At 40.8% G+C, this 14,230-nt stretch overlaps 1 protein-coding gene across 2 annotated transcripts in view; it reads left to right on the forward strand.

Moving 5' to 3' along the window:
• SLC7A11 (solute carrier family 7 member 11) overlaps positions 1-14,230 on the forward strand; it is a 66,619-nt gene that overhangs the window by 28,602 nt on the left and 23,787 nt on the right. For both annotated transcript variants that reach the window (XM_066186635.1, XM_066186634.1), the window contains one exon: positions 1,330-1,374. In XM_066186635.1, the coding sequence (XP_066042732.1) occupies positions 1,330-1,374 (45 nt within the window). The remainder of the gene's footprint in view (positions 1-1,329; positions 1,375-14,230) is intronic.

Consider the following 14,230-nt stretch of genomic DNA (forward strand, 5'->3'; position numbering starts at 1 on the left):
AAAGCACTGATGCTGGGCTATCATAGAATGGTTTGTGTTGAAAGGGACCTTAAAGATAAGTTTCTTCCAACCCCCTGCCAAGAGTAGTGATACTTCCCACTAGACTAGGTTGCTAAAAGCCCCATCCAACCTGGCCTTGAACACTTCCAGGGATGGGGCATCCACAGCTTCCTTGGGCAACCAGTTCCAGTCCTCCACCACCCTGTACAGACTTTCCTCCATAAATCTAACCTAAATCATCTTCTGTGCTCTGTGCACTAGAAAGTTTAAGAACAAGTACTGATGCTTTTTGCGTAAGGTGACAAAGAATTTCAGGCTCAGTGACAAAATCACTATTTTTACAAAGCCATGAGCCAGCATTAACTTGTTCTGCTGACCCAGTTCTGCTCCAAGACTTGTGATGAGGCAAAGCTCCCAGCCTTTCTGCCAGATCAGTCACCAGTTGCTTATTCACTGCAGCACTGCTGGCTCGGCTGCCATTTGTCTTTCTGCACAAGAGCAGAGGACCAGCACAGGCACTGTATTGACTGCTCTGTTTAATTAGACAAAATCTGACTTTGGGCCTGTCTCCAAGCCAGGCACAACTGTGATCCAGCCAGGCACAGACCAGTGCTAATAAATGTAGAACAGAGGATTGGTTCAGTGACCTTGAGTCTTATGGTTGCTTTGTATGCAGGGCTGTGCCTGGTGAGCAGTTCCTGTGAATTCCCAAACAGAGCCATCTCTTGAATGCTGCTGGAATATGATCAGGGTGCAACCTTTACTGGAGGTGGTGCAAGAACATGCAGGGCTGGCAACCTGTGTTTGAGATTCTGTACTGCAAACTAGTGTGTAAGTTCTTGGTTTAGGAGGGGTTTTTCCAAGGCTTCCGTTATTTGTGTTGTTAAGAAGCCCTTGCTGAGTACTCTGATGGGACTTTTTGCCAATATAATCTGAAACTGTAAAAGGCAACAAGCACAAATGGAATATAGAGTTTGAAGGGTGCATGTGCGTGTGCATATGTATGGAATTAGGGTAAACCATTACCTGTGTGGTATGTCAGGGGAAAAAATAACTTAATTACACACTGACTTTACATAGTTATTGTCTCTTTCTTCTCCTGCTTTGCTGTCTTTTCCGAGAATTCCCTTCCTGAGTCTGCACTCAGGGATAAGGGAAGGTTAAATATCACTCTCTCCTTAATCCGAACAAGGGCCTGCAAAGCCTACTGTAATTAACTGCAGTACTTAACTAAAAGCATCTTCTTGATTCTCAGTGAAAGAAATGCAGAATAAAAAATATAAGAATACAAGAATAATTCTTATAATACATTTTATAACTATTTTCTAGGTTTTACCTCAATTTTGTTACGGAAGAAGTGGAAAACCCTGAAAAGTATGTACTTAATGTTTTGCTTGACTTTTGAAAAATGGTCATGAAATTTAAAATGTTATAAAAGGTAGTGATCTTCAGAAGTTCTGTATGCTGGTCAAGCTGCTTGCCTTCGAGCAGATCTGGTATCTATTTGAATTGCAACTGCTTGAAGATTTGCTATTTTTGGTCTGTTGTGAGCTTATTATGTATTCTGCTTTTATGTGCACAGAAAGCAGAAAATTAAGTAGATCTCTGGGGCTCTGGTTCTCCCCCTCAGGATACGAGTAACTATCAGTGGCTCCTTTCTGTGGAAGTTACTGATATCCTGTCAGGGAAATCTTGCTCAAGAAACTTATCTGCTGCAATATTTGCCAGTTTTGCTGTGTTTAAATATTAATCAAATACTTAGTTCTACTTGTTTTAGATGTCTCAGGAATGCAGGATCTTGAATACACATCACACAGCATCCAATCTAATTAAACCGGACAGGGGGTGTGGGTTGGAGCCTGTTTTCAACCAGAGATGAATACTCTCACATCACCTGCCTGTAAAACATGGAAACAAAAGTTATCCTGTTAGGGAGAGTTTGACTTGTCCCATCTATTTTGGTAGACATGTTTTAGTATGTGGAGCCAACAATAAAAAGCTACTAACATTTTCTAAAAGTTAGGGAAAATATGCCTTTTCAGATCAATTTGGATTTTTTGAAGAAAAGAAACTATTTACTTGATAAAGAAATTTATGGCTAAATACAATTTTCTTAGGTTTTTAAAGTAAGATAGCTGGCTGGGTACAAAATTACGTATTGTTTTAAAAGGACCCCCACCACTGTACACTCAGATAATAGGAATCTGAGACATACGAGAAAAGAAAACCCCAAGCCACTGATTAGGAGCATGCAGAAGGTTTTTGTTGGTTTCTTCAAGGCCTGAACCAAAGCTGGTGAACCTGATGCTGTTTCACAGGCCTGAAATCATTATAAGGAAATGGATAATAAACCATGTGGCTGGTAGAAAGACTGACAGATTTCCATTGCTTGAGACATGTTGTGTGTTAGCAGGCTCTTTGATGTCATCAGGATATGTAGAATGAGAATTGTGTGACTGGAATCTGAGACCAGACAAATGCAGGTAGAAAATACTGCATTAATATTTATGGGTAATCATTATGACAGATACCTGTGTGCAAACGGGTTCTTCACTGGCAACCTTCAGTTCTGATAAAACACCATTTTAGGAGTTGTGGTTAAGTAAAACGTGACCCTGGAGGTATTTGAAATGTGTAGATGTGGCACTTGGGGACATGGTTTAGTGGTGGACTTGGCAGTGTTGGTTTAATGGCTGGACTCAATGGTATTAGAGGTGTTTTCAGACCTGAAGGCTTCTGTGCTTCTGAGTCATTTGTGTCAGTGGAGAGCAGCTGGCTAAAGATTCCCAGGGCTGAGACACACATGAACCCAAGCTGGATGATCTAGGGTTTAACTACCAAGGATCTGTGTTCTTTATAAAACCATGAGAGGCAGACGTTAAAACATTAAAATACAACCTACAATTTATTTATTTATTTATTTATTTATTTATTTATTTATTTATTTATTTATTTATTTAACTTTTGGAGAATTGTTGTATGACAGACTGATTTTAAATGGGAAACTAAATGTAGGAGTGAAGGGATTCTGGTCCAGGACATCTACTGCTTCAGGAAATTCTGGGGAGATAGGTTAGGAGCCAGAGTCTTGGTGGTGAGATCAGATTCAGCTAGAAGCAGCATAATTTGTAAATTTTCATGTGGTTACCATCAATGCTGTGTGATCTTTTTAAATGTGCAGATGTCTACACCCTTTGGGACTTTTCATACACTTCTGTGTCTCTGCAGTTCTTATAACTGGAATTCTTGGTAATTTTCGTTATAGCTATTTTGATATATGCTGAGGTTTTTGTGATTTGAGTCAGAGGAGTGGCTATTTTTGAACATTTTGCTCGCTGCTGCATAGGGCAGAAAAGCACAGTTCCTCTCTTTTTAAAAACCCAAGCACCCCTTGAAGCATGATACATCTCAGTTAAGAGAAGTGGTGCTGGTTCAATTTTGATTTTTTTTTCCTCTGCAGCTAGGATGTGAGGGAAGAAGGCTGTCTTTTCCCAGCTTCTCTGTTCTCCAGATTATCCTTGGAGAACTGCTGATGTTTTTTGTGCTGCTAGTGAAGATGTAGTACTGGAGGCAAACCACATAACCTGGCTGGTTTAGTGTATTCCAGGATGGCACTGGAAAAAGAAAACCAGCTCAATATTCCATGTGTAATGTTATTACAAGGCTCTTGAACATTCCCTTCGTCACTCTTTCTCTTGAGGCTGCACTTTGAGAGAATGAGTAGGTGCCCACTTTTTACAGTCTCCATGCAAAAGTATAATATAGAATAGAAGAGAGTGGGATTTTAAAAGTTGCTAAATAAGTGGCAGGCGGGGCAAAAGGATTGTTACTGTCTGTGCTGACGGAGAGCTCTGCAACACGTGTAAATGGGGATTCTGGACTCCCTTGAGCTGAAATAAGCAAATGAAACATTTAGAACACATTTTATATGAAACACTTGCAACATATTTTTTGTTTGGTTGCCACCTCTGTTAAATGGCTCTGTTAAAAAGATGTCCTCAACCAAGGCCTGCTCCACCATTGTTCCCAAAGCTACAGGGCAAGGGAATAGTGCGGATTAATCTCAGTGGCAACTGTCTCAGCTCCCACTAAATCCAGTGCAAATGTTAGATGAGCCACTAATTGTCCTTCTCTTGTAAATATTTATTAAGGCTCAGCTGTGGGTTTTTTTGGGTGAGTGTATGTTTTCGTTTTTGTTTTCTTTAACTTAAAATGCTGTCTTTCATTCTTCTTGTGAGCATTATGTTAAAGGTTGCACTGAGCAACCTGGCCTGGTGGAAGGTGTTCCTGCCCATGGGCAGGAGGCTTGAAGCTACAGCTTTAAGGTCCCTCCCAAACCGTTCTCTGATTGTACTGTAATGTACTTTTATGTAGGTATGATGTAGCTGGTTTAAAAAATGAAGAGGAAAGTACAGGCTTGAACCACTTAGGGCTTGTAACAGCTCGGGATGGCAATTGGTAATGTTTGTCAATGGTTAGGATGGATGCAAATTACCACAGTGAGGTCTTATGCCCTGCACCTGCCAAATGAATATTTGCCTGAGAATCAGACACAGTTGTGCACTTCCAGGTGTGCAACAGCTTTGGGAGTAACTGAGGTGAACCATCAGCTCCATCTCCCTGTGAACCAGCAGGCTGCAATCCCCAGTGAATGTACCAAAGGGATGTGCCAGGTTTACAGCAGAGAGACGGACGGCAGCATGGTCTAGCAGAGAGTGGGGATGGGGCTTTGAGCAGCCTGGCCTAGTGGAAGGTGTCCCTGCCTAGGGAACAAGATGATCTTTAAGGTCCCTTCCAAGCCAGAACATTCTGTAGAGAGGGGCCCTAGAGTATATCCTGAGGTACAGATAGAAAGGCAGAAGCATCTGCTATGAGACATTGAGTTTCCCAGACAGGGATTGAATTCTGTGGTGTATGGCACCAGGAAAACCTTTTGGAGTATGGCATGTGTCACTGGGAATGCAGGAGAGAGGCAGGGAAAAGGGGGATGCTCATGCCCTTGCCCAGTCCTCTTTGTGCTCCAGGCAGCTGTTTGTGGAGGCAGGAAGGGCTTCGGAGGCTGTGGGAATCTGTAGAGGTGCAGCTGTCTGCCCAAGCACAGTAAATCCCACACTTAGGTCGATAAGTAGGATAAATACTCTGGGTCTTAGGCAGTGGGGTGGTGAGGCAATATGAAATCCTAGAGAGGGAGAGCTGAGACAGTGGAAATAAGCAAAGCAGGGAGCAAGCACCCTTTACATTACAGAAGGGAGAACAGTAACAAAAAAAAAACCTCAAAGAGAATGAACACAGTTTTGAAAGTAGTGTTGAATTCTTACTTTGGAAATGCCACTTTGTGTGAGGACATTGTTATAACCCCAATTATCATAAGATGTAAAAGAGGCTGTTTCTGTCTCTTGCTAAACCCCCTTTTGATGTCTCATTTTTAAGCTTGAACTCATTTCTTTATTCCTCTTTGTCCAAGTGCTTCTGTCATGCAGCTATTAGTAGGACCTGAAGAAACATGAAGTTAATGTTTATTTTAGAAGGAGCTGTAGTTGCAATGTTAATGTACAATTTTCTTAAATAGCCTGAAATAATTTTATTATCAAGAAAATGTGGAACAACATTAAAGTGAGACAACAAATTTCCTTTTTCAAAAAATTATGCTTTGCTTGTATGGACTGGGTCAATAGCAATTGTTTCAAACAAAACACCTAAATAATCCTTGAAGCAGAACTTCACCAAAACAAATTTGTGCAGCTACATCACATGCAGCTTTGAGTTTTTTGATTTTCTTACACTATAAGGTTCTGTCTCAAACTGAGGCCTTATTTGCATTCCATTGTGAAATAATAGGTGAATGAAGGAACAGCCAGGACTCTGAGAGAGTTTGTCACCTGGAAATTGACAGGAGCCATGTTGTCTGGAGCAGGAAATTCAGAGGACTAGAAATCATGCATGTTGAACTTTCAGACTCATTTCTTGTATATAGTCTTCGATTTCATCTGTGTTCTTGAACACCCACTATGTACTCTCAAGAAAGAGGCTGAGTTTTTTCAATCAAGGCCCTAAAAGCAGCCTGTGCTTGAAGGACACTTCCCTTTTCCCTTCCCAGGCCAGCAGAGTCTGGGGTCAGTGCCGTAGTTCATCAAGAATTTTGGCAGCCTCCAGATGAGAAGATAACACCAGGATTGTTTTCACATCACGGCAACATCTTCAGAGCCTTGTCAAAGTCAGAGCCAGGTTGTGTCAGATGTTGGCCAAAGAGAATCCCAATTCAACAAAATTGTGCCCCATCCTCACTTGGAGTAGTTGATTGGCCTGAGTGCTTCAAGTTGTGAAGATTAGGCTTGTGTTGGAAGACAGAGAAAATATTATTTCACTTTAAGGGGAGGGAAACTTAGACTCAAATTCCTTACTGACAACAAGTCTGTCATCAAGTGGGCAACTTGTGAGAGATGTTTATTTATAGCCCTAATTTTACCAAACAATTGTATTTCTTTGGCAGTGTAGGTTTTTACTGGTGTTGTTGGACTTCGGAAATATTTTTCTTTTAGTGAATAAAAATGATAGAATTTCAAAGGACGTGGATTCTGAAAGCATTTTACAACACAGATGACTTTGCAGTTGCAGTTAAGTACAGCTGCTCTTTGGCATAATCCTTTCTTATTTTCTCTCTCTCTCTCTCTCTCTCTCTCTCTCTCTCTCCCTCTTTTTTTTTTTTTCCTTTCCCATTTCTTCCCCACCTCCCTTATTGAACCATTTTGTTTGCAAATATTTCATTTCGGTTTGTAAAAAAACTTTGGTCCAGCCCAGGCAATCTATCATTGTTTATAAAGTTACCCAGTGCGAAGAACGTATTATTGAGATGTATAGTGTTTATACGTGTGGTCTCAGATTGATAAATCATGTCTTGTGCTCTTGGAAAAGCAAGAAATGAATTGCTTTGCTGTGACCTTGGGATCTGAGATTAGTCAGTTTGTCTATTAGATTCTTCCAGTGTTTTTCTCACTTCATTTATTCCTTCTTTTCCAAAGCACCAAGAAACAGTAGATGCATAGCAAGTTACCAAAGCTCAATGTCATCAGACGTCTTGTAAGATCAGGATATCAAAATGTTTGATATAATCTATTTTTATACTGTTTTTAAATAATGTGAATGTCATGTCTAGCTAATATATGCCACCCATTCATTCTAATTATAGAGTCAAGTCTGCATCTATGAGGACTGAGTGAGAGAAATAAAGTATTAGGGGTGTTTTCTTCAGTCTATCTGAGCATTGTAGAGATGCAGATGGATGGGAGGGGAATGGTGGCTTGGATGCTACAACTCTTCCAGCTCCCTTGTTATTTTTAGCCCTCTGATTTCTGGTGCTTCACATTAAAATGTGAGGCCCCCTACCAAAGCCAGTCAGAAACTTGAATTGCACTGTTGCTCGTTGTCAATCTAGCCACTGATTAGGGATCAGATTCCCAGTAATCCAAAGAGTGAAAAATATTTTCATTGTTAATTGAGAGGATATAAGCCTTTGATATTTCTGCCTCTCTGCTTCTTACGTTTTTTGGTGGGTTTTTTGGATATTATTTTATAATTTAATGACAAGATTTAGTCTGAAGAGGAATACTAATATCAATAGTCTTAGACAATACGTTTATCTTCCTGGAGTTTGAAATCTTTCTTGTGTCATTATATTCTAATATTGCTAAAAGATGCATTTGACTCCAATTAATTTTCTTCATGTCAGGCTACAGTGCCAACTATTCAGTGCAAAAGTTATAGGATTACATTGTGATATTTTACCTGAAGATAATCAAAAGAGACAAATGCTAATCTTTCCAGTATTTACTAAATCTCATTTGCTCATGTGAATTCATCAGATTACCTTAAAGGGAAAACCCAGTCAGTTAAGTGAGTATTTGCATTTTTCCTCTATATACAATTACTTCTGTCTTGGTATCTTTTTGCACTTGGATACTTGTTTTTCATCATGGAGTGAGGGTGTTCTAATTAGCTTCCCCACAGCTGTTTTTATGTCTCTTTAGTAGAAGTTTTATACTTTCTAAATTTGGCTGTATCTAATAGCATTACAGTCTGCTTAAATTTTTTCAGTTACCTGGGAGGCATCTCAGATGAGGTGTCCAAACCTGGTAAATTCAACAACAATTTCTACAGTTTATTTCTGCCCTGATAAAATTGTGTTTTCAGATCTATACAATCCTTTAATGGGGAGCTATCTACCAAATAAGGAAAACAAAATAATTTACTAGCTCAAATGTACTTTCACAAGACCAAGCATAGGCTTTGCTATTTATAAAATGTATGAAAGGCATTTAATTAAGAATGTAATTCAGAAGTATTCGTGTGTGTTTGAGAGGGACAAATAGACATTTACTAGCTCTCAGGGGATTTGACTCACCAGCATGAGACTGTTCTTAATAAAATGATCTTTCCTTTACTTTTGCTTTCTTGCTAACCTTATTAGCTCCTTACTATTTGCATGACTCACATCTCCAACTCATTAATTATTGTTTCTTCTACAAATTTCTAATAATTCACTTCTGAAACTAAGTATTTCTGCCTTAGATGCATGTTTTCAATGGATTTATATTTCTGAAACCTCAGTATGGGAACTTTCTTCCCTTCGTAATTTCTTTTATTATTTTTGGTTGAAGGATGCCACTCTTGCTGGAAGTTGGACATTCTCTTATGAGTGGGACCCGAATATCTGGAGTTGCTTTGCCTTTATTTATATTCTTTTTTCACTCCTAGTTTGGGAGATTTTAGACCAGGCTTCTCAGGACCCCATCCAACCTGACCTAGAACATTCCTGAGTTCTGGCTCCAGCCTCTTCACTCTTGTACCTGTTTGAAAGCAAATCAGTGAGAGATTCCACATCAGAACTACAAATTAACAGGAAAATTAAAATAAGTGCAAAACCTGACAGAGTCAGGATACAACCTGACACCCTTTAGGTCAGGGAGGTGATAGCAGTCCAATTAAATGGTGGCTGCAGTCCTCTTGAAGTGATTGATGTTCTGTTGAAACAGTGATCTTGTAGAAGGGTTTGGTCTTGCTCTGAAGGTCCAGTGGTGGTTCTGTAGCTCTTGTCCTCTGGGAATTCAGTGGATAAAGCTGCTTGTGATGTTCCAAACCTCAAATTATATCCAGGCAGGAATGTTTGGTTCCTCCCCCTGGGTGGAACATCTCACAATGGGACGGTGTAATTTTATCAGTCATGCAGTCAGACTTTGATGGCCCATTAGCAGAAGATATTCCCTGGTGAGAGGATGGGTCATGGAAGAGAAAAAGAACGGGGCCCCACCTGGTTTTAACAGATGTTAATAGGATACATACTTTTGGTTACATCTTACATTGTAACCTAAGACAATTCTCCATCCCACTCACCAGGAGATGCGCCATAAATGCCCTAACCTTGACAGTCTGTTGGTTCTGCTGACAAAAAATGTGATTGAGTCACATGTGACACATGCAAATGGTTCATGGGTTGCAACTTGTTTGTGAGCCCTAATTGGAGTATGCCTGTGATAGGATTTGTTGGGGGTCACTGGATCCACAAAATATTTCCAACCAGAGGAAGATGTGAAACGGTGATTTTTAAAAAACCTGTGTGTTAGCAGCATGAGTTAAAATGGGGAAAGGGTCAGAATGGAATTGGAAATGATAACCCAAACTAAAATCCAAATAATTCGTTTCTTTCTTTTTTTGTTAACTTCAATTACATCAGATTGGATTTTTGGATTTGATAATGTGGATTGTCCTGTTGTCTTGTAGTGAAGGTATTTCTTTGGCCCTGTAATTTTTGAGAGTTTCAGCATAGTAGGTACCACATGTAATATAATTAACTGAGCATGTAGATTCAGTCCTTCTGTCCTATTTTCCTTATTCTTGGCCAGTGAACACAAATTCCTCCTGCCACACCTGAGTGTCCCCTGCCCCACAGGTGCACTGGGTCCTACTGAGCAGCAGTGCTGTGCCACAGGAGAGAGGGAATAGAGAGCGCAGCTGGAAAGCACAGTGTGCTGTGCAGTCTGAGTCTGGAGGGATCTAGATGCGTGGAGAAAAGCCCTGCAAACCCCCTGCCTTGTCTTTGACAGATGCACTTTGTGCCCAGGCTGTGCTCTGAATTCACCCCAGCAATGAATGCAGGCAGCAGAGGGTCTGGGAAGATGGCTCACTGCATGAATTCACCTGTCATCTGGGTGATCGCAGCGAGCAAAGGCTTCAGTGGCAGGTATAACAAATGGGCTGCAGATTTCATTGGGCTCTTTTCTTCTTCCTTTCCTCTGAGACAGACAGAGGCAGCCACTGTGTATGCCTGCCACTTTCCAGAGGCTGTATGTTTTCCTTATGCATTCATTTAGTTAGGGTCTGACCTAACGGATGCTGTCTACAATGTTCAGGGATGTGTACATGACACGCATTCAACACATTTAATCAGATATTAATCAGATATTCTTTTTTTTTTTTTTTTTTTTTTTTTTTTTTTTTTTTTTTTTTTTTTTTCCGGTGCTTATATCACTGCTGAGTCCTGTGGTGAAATTCTACACCATGAGAGAGATGACCCCGGGTGCTGTATCTTTGTCATTGGCAGCTGCTTTCCAAACACCAGTTTAGCATTTGAATTGGTTCAGCTGTTTTCAGGTCTTTCTATCTCCTACTTCCACTCACTTCATTATCTTTCTATTTTATGTTAAAAAAAAAAAAAAGTGATGTTCTGTTTAGAAGTTGGCTGCAGTGAAGAGTGGCAGGGTTTAAACTGATATGCCAGTCAATATGTGTAAATTAGAAAAGAGTCTGATGTAATCTGTAGTGTCTGTAAAGATTTCGAAGATGTACCTTGATCATTAATTAAGACAATAAGGATGTCTTACAAAACTGCAGTTGAGAAGACTAATAATTCACTATCGAATGAGGCAAGGCAAGGTCACTTGTGTAATTGCCTGTTCTAACATGTATATTCCATTCCTTGTATAAAATACTCATACTCACACGAAAGTCGAGCTGAAGGCCATGGAAATATTCAGGACTAGGCATTGCAGTTTTCATACCTAAACTTCAAGGGCAGACTAAAGAAACACAGTAGTTATCTTTCTATGTATTTGTTTGATTTTTATAGACCGAATTGCTATTCAACACAGAGTTAATTTACAGCACAGGCCTGGCATGGGTTTTGGAGAAGAGTGAGTGGGAAAAATGGCAGAATAAAAATGAGTGCTATATATGCATGGTTAGTTACAGTATTGCTGTGCTGGGTTTTATCTGTGGATATGTGTGTTGAAATTAATAGTGCTCCCTCTGCTCTTTTCCCCCTAATTGTCTGATATAGAATCTGATCCTGACTCCTTTTATGTCTCCAAAATGTAATAAAGATACCACCAAGGCATTAGTCAGAAATCAGGAAGGTAGTCAGCTACCCGAAAAATCAAATCTATTCAGCAAACATAGGTGGAAGATGGAAGGAAAAAGATAAAATTGCAAGGGCAGAGAGTGTAACACCATGCTGCTGTACACCAGCACATGAGGTTAGTGGTGGCTCTGTTCTGTGTGTGGTGTTGGGCAGGAGGATGGTAAAGCAGGGTGGGAGTGCATGGTGCCTGCAGGATTGCCCCCCTCTAAGGCAGCATTCTACATTAAAGCAGTACTTCAGAAGCCATTGCTTTGATATGTTTGTTTCTGTTTATGTAGACTCTGTGGCTTAAGATAAAAGAACTAACTTGAAGTGAAAATGACTTGATGAATTCCTTCACAATTCTGGAGACAACTGAAACTTTTTGAAGATTATTGGTTAGGACTATTTGGTAGTTCTTAAAGTGAATCTTTGGGGCAGGATCCTATTGCAGGAGGGATGGGTGGGAGAGGTTCCTGCAAACTCACTGGATGAGGGCACATGCAGATACCTTGGCTGCTGTGATGCATGTCCTTAATTCTTTTTTTATCCAGGGCCAGTGGAGAAAGGGGGTCTGGGCTAATCTCTTCTGAGGGGATGAGGACTGAGCAAACAGGTCAAGAGGGAGGTGTCCCTGTCCATGGCAGAGGGTTGGAACTATGTGGTCTTTAAGGTCCGTTCCAACCAAAACTATTGAATTATTTCAGTCTTTTAATTTTTACTAGTGACTGCTTTTGTTAATTCATTGGTGACCATGGAAGGTGCCATGGCCAGGCACGGGTGAGGTTCTGCTTGCAGTGTACCCAGAAGGGCCAAACATCTACATGGAACTGGACACTTAGGATACAAGCCCTCAAACAGGTCTTCCTTTGCCAAGCCTGTGGCACGCCTTATGAGGAAGCAAAGTCCAGGGAGCTCAGCTGGAGCTTCCTGCCCTCCCTCCTGCTCCAGACTGGAGCCAAGACTGTGGCTAACTGCTGCAGAGGGTCCTGCAGCCACTCTGTTTCATGGAGCTTTGGTGTCTCCAAGGTGTGAGGATGTGACAAGCCCATGTGCTGGCCCTTTCTGTCCCCACAGTGGTTATTCAGTGTGTGGTGCATGGTGCTGTGCCACTGCACACAGCAGATTGCTCCTTTCTAGCCCTCATGGCTCATTTTGTTTGCCAGTGATAACCTGATGAGTGTAAGGTTTGTTTGCTTTCCTGTTGCTGGTTTTACCTTTTTGTTTTTTAAATAATTTCTGTTTGTTTATGTGAATCATGGTTACTATGATTCAGCTCTCCTAAGGAAGTAAAACAAATGTTTATCCACAGTCTCTCTGGGTAGCTGGAAAAATTGTAGTCTTTATTGTAATTTACCAGCAGGGTAATGTAATGTAACACAAAACATTGTAACCTTCAAAGTTTCCATTGCCCTGGATTTTGCTTTATTTTCACCAGCTGAAACACCTGCAAAACTGGCCTAACATCTATTTCTGTTTCACTGAGGGACATAGCAGTACCTCTACAGAAGGGTGACAGTGTCCTCCTTATGGGGAACCTGAGCTGCTCAGCAAAATATTCATGGAAAGAATAAAAATCTCTTGCATGACTGATGTTCTGCTGAACGTCCAGAGCTGTAGAAGAGAGTGTAGTTTACTGGAGAGATGATGGGTTTCTTAGGGCTGAGCAGCTCTTCTCTTGGCCACAGTGAAGGTTCCATGAGACATTTTCATTCTCTTTTGGTGGTTCACAAGCAGGACTGAAATTACTGGAAAGGAGATAGGAAAGAGTGTATTAGGTGTAGATAGAAAAATGAATAAATTCACTAGGGTGAAGTCCAGCTGAGGTGGTTCAGAACAGTCACTGCAGCTGGATCACATCTCTTGTCTTGGGTCCTAGGGGTGTTGCACTCTTTGTGAAAGCAAGCATGTTTTATAGAATTTCTACTGTGGGTGCTGCTCTGCATTGTAGGCAAACCTCTCCTAGGTTTTCTCCTTTCCACTTTAGACTGGAACCTGGTTTTGTCTGATGTTTGAGACCTTATTTCTGTATTTACCAACGGCATTAGCTGACTAATGGTGACTAGGAAAGGAGGTGACTCAGAGCACTCACCCTAGTGTTTTGGTCTGAGATTTAAATCTATGTTTCAAACAGCACTGAAATCTCACTGTAAACCCCAGCCAAAACCATGACATTCCTTATGAAATTGTAGATCAGCCTGTTCTCATGGGTATTGTCAGTGTTGGTTTGTAGCCTGGGCATATAAAAAGAGATCTCACAGCCATTCATCCTGGTATTTGTGAAAGCAAGCCACCCCCAGTACCTATGGTTAGTGACATTGAGCACTGACAGCCACTTTAATTCATAGTGCAGTGTTGTGATCTGTTTGTGGTGCATCCTCTCCTGGAGCCAGAAGGGGATGACCCTCTTCTGCCACTTTTTATTTCTTTTTCTCTTTAACTGAGAGGCTAAGCCTCAAAAATGAGGAAGAGCAGAGTGGTAAGGCAATGTTAGGTAAGCTCATGTAGCAGCATCTTGCTTGCCATTAACAGGAAATCTTTTATTGGAGCACCATTAGGCTGATCCTGGTTGGCACCATCTGACAGAGGTGGTGAGATGACTGTCACAGAAAGAAGCAAGACAGCATTTTTTACTGGGATAAGATACAAAATCATCTAATAAAATACAAACAAAGCAACGGGCAACAAAATTTGCAAGGGTTGTTGCAATTTGCTCTTTATTGCAGCCAAGCATATCAGATTGGAGTTTTGTAATGCACAAAGAGTCATTAACACGTGCCATGCCACTATGAGTAGCTATTCTTTAGAACAGCATGGTCAAAATTCCAACAGCAATGGTCT

This window comes from Chamaea fasciata, unplaced genomic scaffold, assembly GCF_029207755.1.
Source record: "Chamaea fasciata isolate MVZ Bird 193981 ecotype frontalis unplaced genomic scaffold, bChaFas1.0.hap1 SCAF_6, whole genome shotgun sequence".
NCBI classification, from domain to species: Eukaryota; Metazoa; Chordata; class Aves; order Passeriformes; family Sylviidae; genus Chamaea; species Chamaea fasciata.